The sequence below is a fragment of the Nestor notabilis genome, unplaced genomic scaffold, assembly GCF_000696875.1.
Source record: "Nestor notabilis isolate BGI_N333 unplaced genomic scaffold, ASM69687v1 scaffold845, whole genome shotgun sequence".
Lineage (NCBI taxonomy): Eukaryota > Metazoa > Chordata > Aves > Psittaciformes > Psittacidae > Nestor > Nestor notabilis.
In genome coordinates, this window is record NW_009930433.1 from 2,345 (window position 1) to 22,436 (window position 20,092).

The window sequence follows — 20,092 nt, forward strand, 5'->3', positions numbered from 1 at the left end:
TTATATGTGTGTGGGGTTGTATATGGAATATATACATTTTTGTCATTTTTTCTAGGTATTTATATTGGTTTCATCTCAGAAGAGGGTGATAGGAATGTAGCTAAAACCTAAAATGGAAGATATGCAGCATAATCTTAAATGAAGCATAGTATAGTACTAGATTTTACTGTATTCCACACAAGATCATGGAAGAATTTTCCCAGACTACAGCTAGGACAGCTGACCCAAGGGATATTCCATACCATATGATGTTATTCTCAGTAGTAGAAGCTGTGGGGAAGGACAAGGAAAGGGTGGGGTCTGTGGTTATCAAATCTGTTTTCCTACATCAGCACTGTGTGGGATGATGCCCCGTTTTCCTGGAAATGGCTGAACATTTGCTACCAATAGAAAACAGTGAATGCATTCTTTGTTTTGCTTTGCTAGTAGCTGCAGCTTTTGCTTTACCTATTCAACTGGTTTTCTATGAGCCCATAAGTTTTCTAGCTTTTACGCTTTCAATTGTCTCAGTCATCCCACTGCAGGGGAGTGAGTGAGCAGCTGTTTCGGTGTTCAGCTGCCTACTGGGATTAACTTAGATCAGCTGAAAGACTGGGTTGTGAAAGTTTACGAAGGCTGAGCAGAAAGCTATGATCCAGTTTTAAAGAAACTGACTGTCTTTTACACTCTCTGAGCATGAAAAAGAATCTCTTGCTGGGGTTCAGTGTGTGTTTCGGGTTTTTTAAGCATACTTCTTGAGGACAGCATGGAAATAAAATGCTTTATGTCTTTGCGCTTTACCCACTGCTTGGTTTAACCAGCTTAGGTAATGCTACTTCTACCTTTTAGGAAGATAAGAAGTCATTTAATGAACTGATGGTCTGAAGTTGAAAGATATTTTTGTCTATATGGCAAGTATCGGTTATAATAACTTCTAAGATGCCTCACTAAAGATTTTAAATTCTGTTTTTACATTTGCTGCTCAGAGATTCTTAAAAACATCCTATTGTTATAGCAGAAGCTAATTATACTTGTTATCTACCCCTTGCCCCAGATTGAAGATCCAGGTTGCTTTTGGGTTACTATGAAAGGATGTGGGCCTTTCGTAGTTGATGAAGGGACATATAAAAAACTGAATGATGAAATGAATCAGTTCTACGATAAATCTTGCAAAAATGTGGATGAAGTAAGGCCAGTAACGGTGGAAGAAGGCCAGGTAAAATCACTGCTATGCTGTGCAGGTAGAAATAATCTGTTACTTACATTGGTCTGGGTATGAACTATCCAAGATACACATTAATCTTTTTAAATACTGCTCTGTAGAACAGTAGGTAATGGCATTTATGTGGGTTATATTTTCTTATCTGTAAACTTCAGAATTACATAAGCTATGATGCTTGCATTTTAAAAACAAAATTGATGGCTGTATAATACTATATTCTTGCCTCTAAAAAAATCTTTGAGTGTGATTTTTCTCCACTTACAAGAACCTGCTGTCTTGTTCTTTTTCAGGTTTGTGTGGTTTTCAGTGAGGAACTCAAATGTTGGTGTAGAGCAGTAATTAAGTCAGTCATGTACTGTACGGATCATTATCAAATGGAATGTTTCCTTGTGGATTACGCAAAATACATTTTTGTTAAATCAAAGGAGTAAGTGTTCAGGTTTATTTACACTGTCACTGAAATACTTTTGTTAGTTAATGCATACAGATAGTATTTATTTAGATGGATAGTGCCAAGGCTTTGGTTTAATTGAAGTGTGGGTTGGCTTCACAGGAAACTGCTAACAGTATGATAGGCCCTTGCAAGTGTGGTTGCAGGCCAGTCTTTGTTTTGGGAATTTGTAAAGATGCTTTCTATGGTAGGTTTTGAGGTTTTTTTTAAAGATCTGAGATAAAAACAGTGTCAGCTTGTTACAACTGAAATATATGTTTGTTGGTTAACATTAGCTATGTGTATTCTTCTCCCTTATAAAATGATTATGTATAGCTGAGCCAGCTTTTGATCTAGACAAAAATACGTGGGTTTTGTAACTTGTTTACTAAGAGCTCACAGTCTGTCTTGTGGTGGTGAAAAAAAGTGAGTTCTCACACGTTCTGTGTTTTTAATGGAACCACCATGAAACCAGCTGTTCCTAAAACCTTGAAAAATGCGTTTTAAAAGGTAGCTATTCCAGCTCTTGGCTAGATTTAAAGCTAATTTCCCTAATAAAATATGCAATTTTGAATACAGAAAGCTTCACCAAAAGTTTTTCTGTAGCATTCCACGAAATTAAGAAACTTATATGAAGTATTTCGAAATAAATCTGAAATTAAATAATGCTTTTGAGTTGAATGTTGCTGTATTAGAAAACAATTTGACAATGCCATGAGTTTAAAATATGTTGAACTAGAAGTAAACGTGATACTTGCTGCTTTCTCATTGTAAAAAAACAAAAAAAAAGTTACAGACAGGTGTAAGTATATGTTTTAGTTTTGGTGTTTGTTTTTTTTTTTAAATAATTTTACATGGATCACTGCGTATGGTGTGTTGCTGGTTATTAAAGGTCTCCAGCCAGACTAAGTGTAAGCGGCGAGATTAATGTAGAAACATAGAATCATAGAATCGTTCGGGTTGGAAAGGACCTTAAGATCATGTAGTTCCAACCCCCCGCCATGGGCAGGGACACCTCACACTAGACCAGGGCACCCAAGACTCTGTCCAGCCTGGCCTTGAACACTGCCAGGGATGGAGCATTCACAACTCCTTTGGGCAACCCATTCCAGTGCCTCAGCACCGTCACAGTAAAGAACTTCCTTGTATCGAACCTGAACTTCCCCTGTTTAAGTCTAAACCCCACTACCCCTTGTCCTATCGCTGAAGTTCCTGATGAAGAGTCCCTCCCCAACATCCTTATAGGCCCCCTTCAGATACTGGAAGGCTGCTGTGAGGTCTCCACGCAGCCTTCTCTTCTCCAGGCTGAACAGTCCCAACTTTCTCAGCCTGTCTTCATATGGGAGGTGCTCCAGCCCCCTGGTCATCCTCATGGCCCTCTTCTGGACTTGCTTCAGCAGCTCCATGTCCTAGTGACAACTTTATAGAGGATAAATTCTTCAGGAAAATGAGCACAAATGCAAAAGAGTGTGTATAGTAGAAATGTGTGTATGAAACAGTGACTTCTGGAAAGTAAAATCTGCTCTGTAAAATGAGATTATTTCCACTTTGGTTTTAAGCATTCGAGTTGCTCTGGAAGCATTTATGCAGCTGCCATATAGAGCAAAAAAGTGTAGACTGTATCGCACAAGGCCAGTGACATTGCGTATCGACTTCTGTGAAGAGACTGCAAAACTAGTGTAAGTAGAGTTTAATATTCTGTTCATAAATATCTTAAGTGTGAAGTTTTGTTTTGTTTGGGTTTTTTTTTTTTTAGAATAGATTATGTTTCAGCAAGAACATAGAACCAGTTTTCCAAATGTTAGTTGCTGTTTCTTCAAACAGAACTGCTTCCGTAATGATTCTTCCTTTGGTTTGGGTTTTGTCATTCACCTGTTTGATACTTATTTAAAAACCTGTAGAAGTTTATTCAAGTTTCTGAAACTTATTTACTAATGTAATCTATCCTTATGTATTGTTCCTTACAGATGTTCATCTTACTTCTGAGACTCCTTTTCTTGTGCGTGTGGTAGTTACATGCTTACCTGAACTGAAGTTCTGTACCTGTATATAAGTAGCTTTGTTTTTCCCTATTTTTTTTTTCCCTGAACATATTTTGAATTCCTGTTGTGCTTTCCTTATATTCATGCCAGTATTCTAGTCCTTCAAAGCCACAGTGAGGAAAAAAGTTTTCACTGGGGTCTGGTGGTAAAGAATAATGTTTTTGTATCCTTGAGATACAGGGTGCTGTTGTCAGAAATCCTGCCAACTTGAGAGGGACGTGATTAGATCACTGGGAAATACAGCTCTGCAGCAAGAAAGCTGCTTTGATTTGTCATTAAAGAATATTCAAAACTACATGTGGTCATGCAGGTTTTTGTTGGCCTGGTTTGGTTTTGTTTTTTTTTAACTCTTGTTTGAAGGAAGAAATGAGTACCTGACTTCCAATATTCTGACAAAATAAATATTAGCCCATTTGGATAGGAATAGTGTAAGTCTTCAATGGGTCATTGTTGGGAATTACCAGAAAAAGTAGTAAATTGACACATTTTGTTTACTGTGCTCTTCATTTCATTCACTTTTTTAAAGTTGCAGAAAATGGTGAAAAGTGAACTTGATTTTCTGCTGCAGACTTTTCAGTCTTCAGCGCTTCAGTGTTTAAGTGCTTATTCAAAATTGCTCAGTATCTGTTGCATTAGAGGAGTGGATTTTTCCTTTCTTTTTGGGTTATTCTGTTTCATTTGTAACCATATTTTATGTAAGCCATTGTACCTTGACAAAGCAATATTCGGTAATTTTTCATCAGCTCATTTTATTAATGAGCTGAAAAAATATTATCAAGACTGAAGATTTATTCTAATAGGAAGAGTCTGCTAATGTATCTAGTTGGTGTGCCGCTTAAGATCTGGTGTGGTGTGATATAAATTCTTTACCTGCCTCCAAAGTTTGTTTGCTTTTTGTTTTTCCTCGAAACTACTGTTTTAATTTTTTATGATGTTGAAAACTGGTTGTGTTTATTTTCCTAGACCAGCCAAACGATGGGATAGTGCTGCTACTTGGTATTTTCAGAACATTCTCAAAGGTAAATAAAACCTGCAGAAATCGTAATTGGCACTTCTGTTTTTCAAAACATGAACTGTTAGAGAAATGTAGTACTTGTGTTTATATATTTGATTATATTTAAGAATGTTGTGTATTAAAAATAAAGAGCAGCTGCATACAGGTTTTAGGATGGACTGAATAAGACAAAAATACTTGAGCTGCATCTTGAGTACTGTGGGCTTCCATGCTGCATAGTTGACCAGATGGTGTCTGGCTCTTGGGCAGGCTAAATAATGTAGCAGGTAGCACTCGTAACGTGTTTTGAATAGTGCAGCCTTTCTGTGTATTTAGCATAAATCTTTGACTCAGCATCACAGTGGGAGTTTTGTACAGAGATGGCAAGATCTGGCTTAGGAGTTTACACATTAAGTTGTTTTTTGATAAGGATGGAAGCACCAGCTCAGAAAAGGAGCATCTATTACAGTTATTAACAAACAGGTTGAGCTCCAAGTAGTTACTTAATAAGCTAGAACTGCTCTTTTTCTCCTGTCTGTTCTTGTCCCAGTATTTGGTGTTTCAGTAGGTTATCCAGTCTTTTTCATATCAAGCCCTCTGTTCTGCTCACATGCTTTGACCTGAAAACTACCTGCTTACTCACAAGTAGAAAAAACTCCACATAAAACGTATTTGGGAAGGAGAGGATGAGTTTATGAAAGTAGTAAAGGGTCTTTAGACTGATAATTTCACAAACTAACTGGGACATAGCAATTCTTACTGTTTACTTCCCTTCCCATTTATGTGTCACTGTGCAAAGTAAAGGTTAGTAGGGAGCAATAACTTCATCAATAGCCCCAGACTATATCATAAGTAGTAATACATACATTTTTTTGATTGCTAGCACATCATTATTGTATGCAGAAATGCTTCAGAATTTACAAACAGAATTTTATCAGGTTTGTTTGCTTGAATGAAGAGCCTAGCCAAGCTATAAAACCATGCAAATGTAACTGCTTTCGAGAAAAGTAATTACCAAGTTTGGAAAGTACACATTTGTACTACAGGTTGTCAGAGTCTAAAAGATAAACTAAGACATTTAATGTAGAACCAAGTCTAGTTTGTGGAGGTCATTAATCTGTTTTGTCTCTCAGTGTTCCTTCAAAGACTAAGGCAAACTTCATTTTTATATTTTTAAGGTTTTATTACTGTGTTTCTTTATTTTTTCATTTAAAAGTTATTACATTTGTGTTAGCATCTCTAAAAAAATAGGTTACACCTTTAATTATGATTTCTATTTTTGTCTCTCTTCGAAAGTACAAGTGAAAAATATTGCTAATTTGATTGGGGTTTAATCTTTTTACTTGTTCTTGTGTTTATTACTGTATTTAGCCACTACCCATATGAAAGCCAAGTTATGTGCCATAGAAGATAACACATTTGATGTTTTTCTTTATGTGACAATAAAAGATGAAAAGGTAAAATACTTACTTATCTACAAACCTATTCATGCACTTCGCTGTGTAAGTTGTAACTTTGCTATTTAAGACTGAAAGGCATTATTTTCAAGTGAGTTCTGTAATTTTGGTCAGATACAGTAAAACCTAAATCATAACTAATTAGGAGTTTTGGCTTATACTTCTGTTGCTTGTAAACTTCTGGACGAATTCCTAGAGGCAGAAATCTCATTTTATTTAGTGTGAATCTCTTTCTGGAAGGTATTGACAGGCAATTGGAGTGAAGTAAGTACTTCAAATGGACAACTATGCAAATTATTTAGTGCACTTTTTTGCACGTTTTTGTGGTATCATGCTTAAAGATGCTTCAGTAATGCGGTTGCATAGTAGTATAAAAATAAATAGAAGTTCACGCTTGCTTTTGCATAAGACTGAGTCGTCAAACCTTTGCGGGTCAGGGAGAACCAAACCAAACCTAGTTCCACTTGCCAAAATGCGTAACTTGTGCTAAATCTCCGCTGTAGCTACTGTCAGACTTAAGCAGCTGTATGGTAGATAGAAGTGAATGTATCTGAATACTGCTTCTGTTTGGGAGTGCTTTACCAGGGCTTTTAACATCGGAGCCATGGTCTTAACTTTCAAGATACATACTCCTTTTAGTATCTTTTTTATTGTGATTATTACTGATCTCTCAGCCAGTGGAGTTGAAGTTTTAGGTTTGGTATTCCTTCATTCTGCCAGAATTTGATGCACACTGAATCAAAAAGAAATAAACCAGTTTGACTGACTTAGAGGTTGGTTGTTATTTGGTTGCTTGGGGTTGGGTTTTTTTTGGGTTTTGGTTTTTTTGAGGTTTTTTAAGGATTATAGAAAACATTAATTAAGGCAGTAGCATGAAACCAACAGCTAATTAGAACCTGTTTAGAGAATGTACAGAAAGATAGGACTGACCTTCCTATTCTTGAGTTAATATTCTTCAGAAAACAATCACTGATACTGTTTATGTCTTAACACTGTTGTTTACAGCTTCAGATAAATTTTAAACTAGTATGTGGTGGTGTAACTTACTGTTTATTCATGCTGATCAGTGAAGATCTTGGGGTTTTTAGGTATGCGTTAATGATGATCTTGTCTTGAAGAACTTTGCTCGTTTTGAGGAAGCTGAAGAGAATACAGGGAGTTCTGCAGATTATCAGGAGAACGGAACATCATTAAATGCTGAGAGTCTTCCAGTGAAATTTGTTAGTCGTTCGCTTGCTTTCCAGCCAGTGCTGTTTCAGGAGAAGATACCAACAGATCCTGGAACAGGTGGGAACCATGTGTGTGGGGAAACAGTCAAACAAGCAATGCATCATGTGTCTTTAATTGCATATATTGACATGGAACTACTGTCTTGGTTCGAATCCATCAACTGGATCCAATGGTATGCTGACAAACAATGCTTATATATAAAAATTTGCAAAGATGATCATACCAGATGCAAGAATACTGTAAAGCTTTTGTGCTCTATGGCAAGGGAAGGCCAAGGTTGAGTTACACTGGCATTAGTTAATATGCTTACTAGCACTGGATATTACTGAAATTACTCGTGGCATTGATCAGTGATGCGTTACTGGGTTTTTTTTGAGTTTGGTGGGTATATTTGAACAGAGCTACTTCTAACACGAGTGTTTACTTTGAGTTGTCTCACAGTGATTCAAGTCTGTTTACAAGTACGCAACTTCCCATCTTCCATCCTTGTGTCCACTCAGCTCATCTGCACAGTTATCTTTACATAGAGATAACTAGGTTTTGGTTGGTCTTTTGCCATTGGGAAATAATACAAACAATTAAACAAGTCAGTTGTAACCCACTGTAAGTAAAAATGCTGGCTTTTTATGTGTTCAGGTGATCAGAAATGTGTATCTGTGTTTTTTACTTCTACTAGGTCTTGCTGTTTCTAGTTCGTTCCTTGAAGACACACACCAAAGGTTAAGCACAGATCAAGATGAAAACACTGCGCCGGTTAAGTACTGTGTTTCGTATTGAACTGTCAAAAGATGAACTAAATTAAACACATAGGGTGGGTTAGGAATCCTGTAGTCATCAGGCTTGTTTGTTCTTCTGTGTAACTTAGATCCGAGGGACTGGACTATTTCTTGATAGGGGTGAAAATATTTTACTTCAATTTGTTTTTTTTTTTAATTGCAGAAACTTAAAAAAATGTATTACAGTCCTTGAAATTTTTGTGCCTCCTTTTGCACTCCTTTGCTATGAAGATGATAGTTGTCTGCATTACACAGTTTTCTCAATATATAAAAATGTAAATTTCAGTGATACCCTGAAAACAAAGCAGTCGTTATGCTGTACCATGCTAAACAGTCTTTGGAGTCTTTTCTTATTTGTTAAGTTGTGTAATACTTCAAATATCTAATCTAGTTTCTTGCTGTTTTCTTGTTTTGTTTGCTATTCTTTTCTGAAACGCTTTCAGAAGGTCAGTACTCATTCTTGAATGTTACATTGTGTACTGAATTGCACAGTTGGAGCTATTACAGTGTCCACGGGGGGGAAAGGAAAATCATCTGATAGATTCTAGGCACATAATCACTGTAGAGTGTACGCCAGCAGAGCTCTTTCAAAGAGCCTGTGTGCTGTTCCATGTTGTCATCTTCTGGATGCTTTAAAGGAGAAATTTGCTTTTATGATAGCAATGGAGCTATCTGTTGGGTCAGGGGGAAAAAGGAGTTTTACAGAAGTTATTTTTTAGCTTGCAGAGAATTGAAGGGTGGCAACCACTCCTGAACTTAAACTGTATACCTTATTACAATATTTTTGTAAGAATTATGTGGAAAGTAGTAGTGTAGATTGTTACAGAAGCAGAGCAGGATTACCTTTATAGCCTCCTGCAGTCAGCCAAGGAGACTTTACCAGCCACTTGAGTGATGCAAATCTTTGGCCAAGTCACATCTTGTCCATTGGTGACTGGTAACTAATGATGAACGCTAGAAAATCCCCTGTCGAAAATCAGGCATTTTTGGGGTAACTCTGAATCCTGTATTTGCTATTGGTTGCTCCCTTGAGGATTTGTAGTGTTGTTCAGTTTAAGTTCATGTGCATTGTTTTTGTAAGTGTGGACTGGGTAACCTGCTTTTGTTTTTTCTTCAGTCAGTGGCATGGAGATTTCCATGATTTTTCTTAGTTTTGTTGTAAAAACGAAAAGGTTTAAAAAGTAATCGGCGTGTGTTCATACTAGCTCAGGTCTCCAGTTACGACTATAGGTTGAGATGTGACCATGAACCAATTTATCTTTTGTGTGGGTGATATCCTTATTGCATGTTTGATTCTTAATTAGGAAAATACTGTACTGTAACAAGATAGATGGCGTTCTGAAGTTTGTTTCATTAAACATCTTGCCTTATTCAGACAAACTTTAAATTTGTACAAAAATTCTCCAAAATGTTTGGAGAATCCTAGAGTTAGGTAGAAAAACCACATTCGACTCAATAAAGAAAAAGAATTTCTAAAATGTTGCTTTTGAACAGTATTTTTGTGCTAAAAAGTGTTTACCCTTTCTTGGTAGATTATCAAAGCAATTCCAGATTTGCCTTTCAAGGAAAATACAGAAGTTCACACAGACAAGTATGGTGCAGTGTGTTAAGTATTTTAAATGGTTATATAATCCAAGAATTAGGACCTGTAGTATGTTTCCAGTTTATTCTCAGGCAGCTAAAAGGGTGGAGGGTAAGAGAAGATACTACACACGCTTTTAGGGATTAAGGAAATTTGAAGCTGTTGATACTTACCCAGACTACAGTAAGAATAGTAGTTCTTTTTAGACAATAGCTTTGATGGGGAAGTATTTTTCTGCAAACTAAATGTGTTAAATTGCTTTATTCTTAGTGTGGTTTATAAAGTTTTCAAACTTCATGGAATATGATTTGTGCAAAGCTTTTTCTATGCTGCATGTCAGTTGATGAATATGTAATGAACCCAAGCCCTGTTTCTTTTAATGCAGTTTTTAACTGATGCAAAGCTGTATTGTCTTTTTGGGTTTTTTTTTAACTTCAAGAAACTATTTTATAGTCCAGTCTAATTCTCTTCTAAAGTTGGTGAATCCACCAGTTATCTTTGTGTTAAAAAAAAAAAAATCAAAATCCTTAGGGTTATTTTCAGATGCCTGAAAACTAATACTGAATTCTATTTTGAAAATGGTACTGTCTGATTTCTTCTTTCATGTTCGAGGGTTTTCCTTCTTGGCATAAGTAATTCATCAGAAATATTTTGAATGAATTGCTTCATGACATTTTAGAAATACTTGTGATATTTATAAATTAATTTTGCTTTTGCATTTATGTTGGATTTGGTATTTGCGTGGTTTTCTCAGGCTTCAGCAGTGCTTAAGTTCTAAGCCTCTGAAGACACATGTGATTGAAGATGACCAACAGGTATTTCAAGGACTTTCATTTAAACTTCACCTTCTTTTGTGAAATGTGTTGTGTGTTTGTGGAAGGTTTGTGGAAGGTTGTGGTGGTGTTGGGGCTGCAGGGCTGGTCTTTGTGTGGTCTTTGTGGAAGGAGGTAAGGGGCTAATTCCAGCTGCATCAGTGACAGTACCCACTGTAGGCCAAAGCTGAGCCAACCAGCAAAGTTGGTGGTAACTCTGTGAAAACATGTTTTAAGGGCAAATAATAAAGGGGAGGGAACAAAAAATGGGAAACGGAGGCAGTCCTAAGGTCAGAAGAGTAGGAGGAGTTTCATACTGGAGTAGGTATACCTGAAGGGACTGCAGTCTGTGGAGGACCCATACTGGAGTGGATGGAAGAAGTGAGAGGGAATGAGCAACAGCGGGAAACTGCCATGTTCTGTCTGCAGTCCCAGCCTTGCAATGCTCATTGCCTCAGTGGTGGGACTGACTGATGAAAAGAGGAGCCTGACAGGAGGGGAGGAAAGGTGTCTTCCTGAAATCTGTGAATGTTTGTTTCTTTGGGTTTGTTTTCCAATAACTAAATCAGTATTCAGGTATTAATTGGCAACAAATGGAAGTTAACCTGAGGTTGAGTCTGATTTGCATGTATCAGTAATTAAGTAACAATCCTGCCTGGACCCAGGAATCTTCTTGCTGACTCTTGCTGTTTTTCTCCCCCGTCCCTCTGGAAGAGGAGAATGAGAGAGCAAGTGGCTGTGTGGGTCCGTTGCTGTGAGGCAAGGGCAAGTCACCACAGGAAATTTTACTAGTTGTTTTTTAATTGTGTTTCAATTTTGTTATAGCTGACTGCTAGCTGTACGCAGAATATCTAGTGCATTCTCTTAAGTGGTTTAAGACAGTTGTGTTGAGACAGTCTTGATAAATCTTTCTATAAGAAATAACTAATAATGAGCATTTGTCTCGCCACTAGCCTGTATAGCTTGGCCATATGTAAGAGTCATTTAAATGTATTTATAGGGGTTTTTGCCTATTTTTCATCAAAATACCTTTTTTTAAATTAAGCAAATGTTTTTTAAGTCATGTGTAAGCTAAAACACTTTTGTTAAGTGTTGCCTTTGTCGTGTGTCATGGTTTCAGAGTTCTCAAAATCTTAATGAAGAAAGAAGCTTTATCTTTCTTAGCAACAAAATTGAGCCATCATCAAGTCTGGAAACAGCACCACTTTTTCATGAGCTCAAAAAGGTAATGCTAATGTAATATATTAGATTGAATCTCTTTTAAGTCTAGTATCGTACCCCAACTTCACATACTAATTATTACAGTAATACCTCATTTTGATGGAGGAATGTTTAGGAAGTTTGTGTGGTTGAATAAATGAAGCTTCAGAGAGATGCTGTAAGAACTGTACATATTTTCTTCTGGTATATCAACCACTGGCACAAGTCAGGAGATTCAGATTTTAATACAATGAATTCAACCCAGAAAGACTTTTTTCATATTGCATGTTAAGGACATTTATCATGTAAGTCAAAAGCTTTTAAATCATAAATGTTGTGTTTTGTTAGGGTTTCAAGTACACAGTTTTCATGCGGAACTCTATTCTTCTCTTTCTGTAGGAACTTGCTCGGAAAAAATTTTTAGGCCCTAACTTCACAGAATCTTACTGTTGGCCTTCAGTAGCTCGAGGATGTGATGTAGTTGCCATCTCATATCAGGGAAATGATCCTTTCGTGTATATTCCACCACTGCTTACTTTATTGCAGTTGAAAAGTTGCTACAAAGCCTTGACAAACAAGAGTGGAGTATGTATATGTTGGAGTAGTAACAGGTTTTCTGATGTGCACATGTAGAATAATGATCTGAAAGGCTGTGCATGTTTAGAAAGTACACATTTAATGGGAACTTATTGGGTGATCTCTGTAATTTCATGATGCTTGCCGGTTTAAATAAGCCCTTTGCTTAGAGCCTTACAGAGATGGACCACATGAATGTGGGAGTTTTAAACTTACTTATCAAGTAATACTTAACAAGTGGTTAATGTCATATCACTTTGATACTTTAGGAAACTTTGCTTTAAGGGGATAGTATGTAGTAATATAATTAAAAATTGTATTGGCTGTTCTAAATACTGTAATTCATTTTTCTAAATTTATTAGATCACAGAAACAGAATTACTGAGGTTGTTAGGGACCTCTGGAAATAACCAGATTCTGAACTCTTGTCTAATACTATGCCGTAAAACTTTCTATGTGTGTATGTAGCCACTAGCACTTATTTTATGTCCTGGGTGGAAGAAGGCACAACTTGTTTTTGAGCTGCTGAAAACATACGAGAGATGCTCCAGACAGTTTCATCCGATGTTGATAATACTTGGGCAGAACAAAGCAGCAGCTAGCAGTGTGAAAATACAAGGCTGTAAGAATATTTTCTATCTCAGTTATGCTTGAAAACAATGTGGGCTGCTTTAATCACAGGAAATTGTGAAAGAAGCAATTTACGCTTAAGTTTCTTGTTCTATAAAGTTGTAATTCTGTTTCTTTAATGGTATATTTCTGTAGTGATATTTAACATTACGTGGTACTGAAGCTGATTGAATATCTGTGTGTTCATCATCTTTTTGGAAAGTTTTGAGTAATAACAGTTTTGAACCACGTTAGTGGTATGGTTTGCTGAAGATCATGCTGCATAAGGATTAACCATGGACTGACTTGACTTAGAACCAGATTTATAATAGCTTTATTGAGCTATTATAATGAGCTATTATATTGAGCTATTATAATGAGCATCCGTTGCTGGACAAAGGTACTGGGTCTGTCAGGGATGGAGTAAATTCTCTTCAGAGTCTGTATGGTCCTGTGTTTAGAATTTGGAACGGATTTCACTCATTCAAAAACTCGGAGTTTTACCAACAAAGGTGTCGAATACATGCAGGGGTAGAAAAATGCAAACAAACTAAAAGTGACTGTTAACCAGAAGTCAGAAAATGGAGTTCAGTTCAAAAAAAAAAGCCCTCTCAACTTATGGCGCATCTTGAAATGCAAATGTAGCCTTTTTAATAGAACTACTAGCTCCTATAATATCTTACTAATACTTTCTCAAGTTGTAAGTTTATGTTAACAGTATTCCTGCTTGTAGGTGAAGTAATTGTGACTACACCGTATAGCTTCCTGAGACTGTTCGAACATCACAATTTATTTTGTCGACTTTGCCATCTTGTTCTTGATGAGGTGGAGGTGCTGTTCTCTGATGCTGCTGAACAGGTAAATGGCTAATATATTCAGTTGGTAAAATGTTGTTCCAGTTGTGCACAAGTTGTGAAAACAGTGGCACATACTGGAAAAAAAACAACTTTCCTGAACCCCTGTGGTAGGGTTGAGGAAAAAACTGGAATTTAAAAAAAAAAAATCATATCTGTATACTTCTGGCTGAGTGAAACACTGGGAAGGTGGAGATGTCATCTATTAAATGTGACTTTGCCTGCCTTGCTATACTTGTCCTTTTTTTGACTTCTTGACTTGGAGAGCTCTATTTTTTCTTGTTCTTCACTGCTGCTCTTCTGTGCTGTGTTCCTTTGCTGTGGATGGTTTCCCAAGGACTTACTTTCTTTTTTCAATTTAGTAGCAGTAGTTTTCAGTGCAGGGATCTTAAATCTACTTGAAAGACTTGTATCATCTGTGTGCAAGGAACTTCTGTCTTAACACTTGTCCTGGGTTCAGCTACAGCAGTCATTTTTTCTCCTTCTTCGTAACTGGTGCAGTGCTGTGTTTTTGACTTTCAGTCTGGGAACAACGCTGATAACACCGATGTTTTTAGTTGTTGCTAAGTAATATTTACTCCGACCAAGGACTCTCAGTCTCATGCTTTGCCAGGGAGGAGGGGAAACTGGGAGGAAGCAGAGACAGGACACCTGACCCAAACTGGCCAAAGGGCTATTCCATACCACAGCACGTCATGCCCAGTATAGAAACTGGGGGGATTCACCTGGAAGGCCCAGATCGCTGCTCGGGTCGGGCTGGGTATCGGTTGGTGGGTGGTGAGCGGTTGTGTCCTTTTCCCTTGTTATTCCTCTTATCATTATTATTGTTGGTAGCAGTAGTGGTTTTGTATTATACCTTAGTTACTGGACTGCTCTTATCTCAACCCGTGGGAATTACGTTCCTCCGATTCTCCTCCGCATCCCTCTGGGAGCAGGGGGGAGGAAGAAGTAGGGGGAGTGAGCGAGCGGCTGCGTGGTTCCGAGTTGCCAGCTGTGCTTAAGACCACTGCTGTTAGAACAGTTTCAGTTCAGGAACCATCTTTATTGATAAGCTTCTCAGTCTCTGCAGAATGAACGGCAGAAGTAAATGATCAAATAATCTTGGAAGCAGTCATAAAAATCTTCCCTTAGGCCCTAAAGTCAGTGCAGGCAAAAGCAGAAGCTGATCCCAACTCAGAGAATCTTAGAAGAAAAGCAGCATTAAGTTTCATCGTGACAAGGATGTATATATATTGTATAAGTTTTAAAATGCTGACTTGTGGAATTTTCTCAAACTTGAATTAGATTATTTTTTTTTTGTTGCTTCTTTCAGGCTTTACTTTCTGTTAGTATTAAGCACATTGGTAAGCAGAAAAGGCTTACACACCTTTTTTCACTGTCACAGATTATTTTTTTAAATCATTAACTTATATTACGTGTTTAAAAGTTGGTAAGACTAAAGGACTGTGTTTCTAACTGTGAAAAGCTGGAGAAACATCTTAATAGAGATAAGATTGCCCAATTTGCTATATGTGGAGCTGTTAAGTGTGCCTTTGTAGCAGCAGAGCAAGTCATAAATTAGATGAAATGTCATCCTTATCCAGTGGGGCATTCCTTTTCTTTGTTTAGGCTGGGCATTATGTTGTGAACCTCTTCTTCTTGAGGCGGAGCGCAGGTAGTTTGTAAAATACTGTGTATGTTATCTGCTATTCTTGTAAGATCTTCTCAGCATCTTAAAAGCATCAGTCTTGACTAGAAAAGAGAAACATTCAGAGGGAAGTGATAATTTGATAATGTTTGGGTTATTGTGGCTCTTCTAAAGCATTGTGTTACAGAAATGTCATATTGTTAAGAACAATCCTGCCCTGGCACTCAACAGTGCCAGTTTGAGAGAGATGTATTACAAATTTGGCAGACCCCTTGAATACTTCTTAGTATCTTAGTATGGTAGTGCTTTGCCAGAAATCCTGATGTTGTTCCACAGCTGGACTGCTTGTCACTTAGGTCAGACAACGTCATCAGGAATATATTCATTCTTAGTGATTTCCCCCACCCCTCAACCCCGCCCCACTTTTTTTATAAATGATTTTATGGTAACTCCCCCTTCAAGGAGGGAACTGCATTGGCAAGTTCACTTATCTTCTGTTTGCCTCCTAGTTTTTGCTGACTGCCTCTGACGTCTTGCATATACTTTTGCCTAGGCTTAGTATTTTTTCAGATTTGAAAAGATCATTTTCCTGAGATTTTCTTCTTCTCTGGGCGCAATCCACTGTGTGTGTATATGCTGTTGCTTCATGCTGTTCTGCTGCTTTCTTCTCGCTTTAGAAGTTGTTCAAATAATAGGATACAAGTGCACAAACCGAACACTTTGGTTTTGGATGTAAAATGTGTGGTTTGCTCTGGTGGTGGTTTTGAGACTGGAAAAAGCAATGTGCTGAAAAAGTTTACTTTCCATTGTTGTTACATACTCTCTGGAACAGGATAAGAGAGTAGAAAAGAAACCTTTTTTCTTTACAGGTTTTTACTATATTAGATTGTTACAAGAAAGCCAGTGTTAGTGAAGAGTGGGAGTATTCACTGCATCAGATCATTGGTGTTGGAACTCGTTGGAATGAACACATCACACGTTTGATAAAGGAGTTTATGAATGATCCTTATGTCGTGATAACAGCAGTAGAAGAAGCTTCCATCTATGGAAATGTGCAACAGGTAAAAATTTGGGTATGATGTCACTTTGGTAACTAAGATGTTTTGCTGTTTGTACTAATCAAGGTCAGTATAGGTGGTTGCTGGTTGTTTAAGTGGGTAGTGCTGCAGTCCTAACTGGGACTGTTCCAGTGCACCTTCCATGTATGAACTGAAGTGATTCTTGGAAGACTTCTGCAGGTTAGTCACTGGAAAAGCTGAAGGTGTTTTGCCTTCTTTGTAGGACTGAGGTGAAAGTATTCCCTCAAGAATCTCATTGTTTATGAAAACGAGTCTGAATTTTATGTGAAGTATTTGCAAATGGTATAGTTCATGACCAGAATTTTATTGAGTGTTTTTACAATTTTTAGTTTTGTGATGGTTAATCAGGCAGCGGCAGAACTACAAGGTAAGTTCTCTCAAGACAGAGCTAGTAAAATTCTTACTGTACTGCTGTGTGCAACACAATACAGAACTTAACTTGACCTATAAATTTCCAGAAAGTGATTACATGTTCTTAAGTGTCTTCTCATTTAATTTCCAGTCAATGTGGTGTAGCCCTTAAGAATTATACAGAATACTGTAACTGTGATCTGAATTATTCTGCATCTCAAAATGTAATAATTTAGGGATTGAGAATGTTGGGAAATCCCTAAGACTAAGCATTCTGAGCATGTCATGAATTTGAAAAAACACCACCTTTTGTGAGAAGTCTAAATAATGGTTTGACAAGACTGAAATAATATCAGTGTTTTGATGCTTTTCAGTTACTAAAAGTATTTCAGGTGGTGCAGAATGCTATTCTGTGTGCGAGCAGGTGTGAGGCTTTTTTAGAAGTACTTGAAAATGCCAAATTTAGATTGATAATTCACCTAAAACTAAATGAAAAACCTTACTATGGGATTTTGATGATGTGATAGATTTTAATTACACATACCTCGTGGAGAGTTGAATCTTAAAGACAAAATATACCACTTACTGGTGCTAGCATTTATTAGATTCACTTTGGTAGACTATAACAATGCTTAGTGCTTATTAAAAGGAAGAATTAGTAAAATATGTATAGATTACATTACTTATCAGCCCTCTGTTTTGTATCTCTTTCTAGGTTGTGCAACCTTGTGTGAACAGTGAGAGAATTGCTGTGTTACTCAAAATACTGGATTTTACCCACAGTAATCCTCAGAAGGTGCTGGTATTCACTAATTCAGTAAACGAAGCAGATGTTATTCATGAGGTAAGAAAGTATTTAAGATGAAAAGTGTTTGGGTCTTTCTTAATTGTCAAGTTATAACAAACTTAAATATCTTGTCTTCTGAGAATAAATAGGAAGAGTGTGAATAAAGGAGGAATGTGCATTTGGAAGTTAATAATTTCTGCTAAAAATAGCCCCAAAACACTGCCCTTCTGCCAAGCAGAAGACAGTCTGGCAGATGGGAGTGTCTGGCAGAGACCGCATTCATTATTCAGTTATGCACTGTGTTCTGTCTGTCAGATTGGAACTTTGAGTTGATCAGACGATCTTTTTTTCCGTTAAAAGTTCTGTCAGTTTTCTTAATTTCCTTTACTGTTTCCAGGAGTCATGCGGGAAAACTTAATCCACCATATTAAGAAGTTCTGCTCTGTTGCTTTCTACTCTGGAGTAGTTGAAATTTAGACAACTGTCTGTGATGTGAAAGGAACATTTTCTGTCATTCTCTGAAAGTACCAGAATTCAGTTAAGCTTCAAGTTGTAGAGAGTTGGGAGGAAGATAGCATGCTTATACATGTATTTTCTTAAAAACTGGTGTAAAACTGCCAAAAGTTACCTACAATAGAATATGCTCCATTTTTATACCTTTTTTGTGAGATTGTATACTCAGCATTTCAGAAATGGAAACTAGGACTCCTACAGGTGTTCTTTCTTCAGACATTATAACAATGAATATATGTAACATAGCAGTAGAAAAAAAATCTCTTCTGTGCTTCGTCTCTGCTAGTTCTCTAACAGTGCAAAGTAGGAGGAGTGAAATCTGATTTAACTGGGAAGCAAGAGACTGGAAGCAGTTCTGTTAAGCCTGAATAGGGTGATGCAGATGATGGGATGATACTGCTAAAGGTGGCAAGCTATGAGGATATTTTGACTTTAAATCTTTAATGATAGTTCAGGGATGGGATAACAAAAGGATATGGACTGGATTGTTCAAATGTCATGAGAAGACATGTCAGTCCTGAAACATGGAATGTATTCCCTTCCAAAAGCTGCAGTAGATCCTGTGATATTTAAAGAATTCTTTTTATGTAAATGTTTATGTATTGGAATGTTTAGCCTTTGACTATAGTTAATGGAAGCAAATCTGGTTTGTCTCATAACTGTGACATGTTTTGCTTGAATATTTGAGGGTTAATTTCTTCAAGCATATCAAAACCAACCCCACCACCACATAAAGAGAGTGTTTGCTGATGCTAAAGAAGCATTGAAGCTCTTTGTAGTAATCCTGTGTACATCAACTTCAGATATCTTAAATGGTCTACAGAAATTTTTTAAATGTTTAGTTCATTCCTGTTTATCAAATAATGAAGGATTTTGTAGTGATTAATTTGTGAACCTGGAACTTGAGAAATACATAAAGCCTTTGAGAATACTACGTCATGCAAAGTAAGTATGGGTAGATCAGTGAGGAGTTTTTAATGGTTTTTCTGAGAGACTGAAAAATGAAGCCTGCATGTTGCTAGAATCTTCTTAGAGAGGACATCTTAATGGCAGGAAAGCTTCTGTTTAATGTATTAACCCATGGAAATCTGAGCTTTTAGTTTGTTTTTATACAGGAAATGAATAAGATGAAAGTCCATAATCTCAAATTACTTTTTTTTCATATTAACAACCTAAATTTCACTCTTTTTTCCAAGTCTGTCTTTACAGTAGCTAAGGTATGCTAGATACTAGTAAGATACTGTTTATTAGTTTTAGAGCAGTTACTGTTCTACTGGAAGAATGTATAACTTTTTACTTTGTCATCCAGGCACTGAAGAGCAACTCAATATTTTCCTTGAAAATACATAAAGAGAGCAATTCCAAGTATATCTTAGAGCAGTGGACAAAAAAGCATAGTTCTGGCACTCCTATTCTGTTAGGTGAGAGTTTTTGTCGAGTGATTATGTCTCCATGGTCCCTCGTGGTTCTGCACTAAGTACTTACACTAGGTTATTTCATCACCTCCACAAGGGTCAGTTCCCTGTGAATTCTTTCTAGTTATCCTTTTACTTACTAGTGCTACAGCTGCTACAGCTAGCCTTTTTCTCTTTTTTTTTTCTTTTTTTTTTTTCTTTTTTAATTTTTTTTTGTTGTTGCTGTTGCTGTGTCCAGGGTTTACCTGAGGCAACGTAAAGGAGGGGGATTTTATGCATTAGTTAAAAGAACTACTAATACTTTCAGAGAGTTTCCATGATTTTACAGTTAACTCCTACTGCAGAGGATATATCAGTTTGAGATCATTCAGCACCTCTGAAGACTTCCTGTAATAATTTCCCATGCATTCTGGTAGAATTGTATTTTTCAAGTTGCTTACAGTAGCAAAGATTCTTACCCACTTTCGAACTTAATTTTTGTCATGTTATACATCAAAAGCAAGAAGATTGACTTAACATCTGTTTTGCAGGTTCATACAAAGGTCTTAGCATTCCTG

The 20,092-nt window shown here is 36.9% G+C and overlaps 1 protein-coding gene across 1 annotated transcript in view; it reads left to right on the forward strand.

Moving 5' to 3' along the window:
• Positions 1 to 20,092, forward strand: part of LOC104406418 (putative ATP-dependent RNA helicase TDRD12) — a gene marked incomplete at its 3' end in the record, with an annotated part of 26,889 nt that overhangs the window by 149 nt on the left and 6,648 nt on the right. The window contains exons 2-15 of the mRNA XM_010015386.1: positions 1,034 to 1,195; positions 1,492 to 1,628; positions 3,191 to 3,310; positions 4,637 to 4,692; positions 6,039 to 6,124; positions 7,213 to 7,411; positions 8,031 to 8,107; positions 11,645 to 11,749; positions 12,124 to 12,309; positions 12,769 to 12,922; positions 13,643 to 13,767; positions 16,260 to 16,451; positions 17,536 to 17,664; positions 19,430 to 19,541. Coding sequence (XP_010013688.1) covers positions 1,034 to 1,195; positions 1,492 to 1,628; positions 3,191 to 3,310; positions 4,637 to 4,692; positions 6,039 to 6,124; positions 7,213 to 7,411; positions 8,031 to 8,107; positions 11,645 to 11,749; positions 12,124 to 12,309; positions 12,769 to 12,922; positions 13,643 to 13,767; positions 16,260 to 16,451; positions 17,536 to 17,664; positions 19,430 to 19,541 — 1,840 coding nt within the window. The remainder of the gene's footprint in view (positions 1 to 1,033; positions 1,196 to 1,491; positions 1,629 to 3,190; positions 3,311 to 4,636; positions 4,693 to 6,038; positions 6,125 to 7,212; positions 7,412 to 8,030; positions 8,108 to 11,644; positions 11,750 to 12,123; positions 12,310 to 12,768; positions 12,923 to 13,642; positions 13,768 to 16,259; positions 16,452 to 17,535; positions 17,665 to 19,429; positions 19,542 to 20,092) is intronic.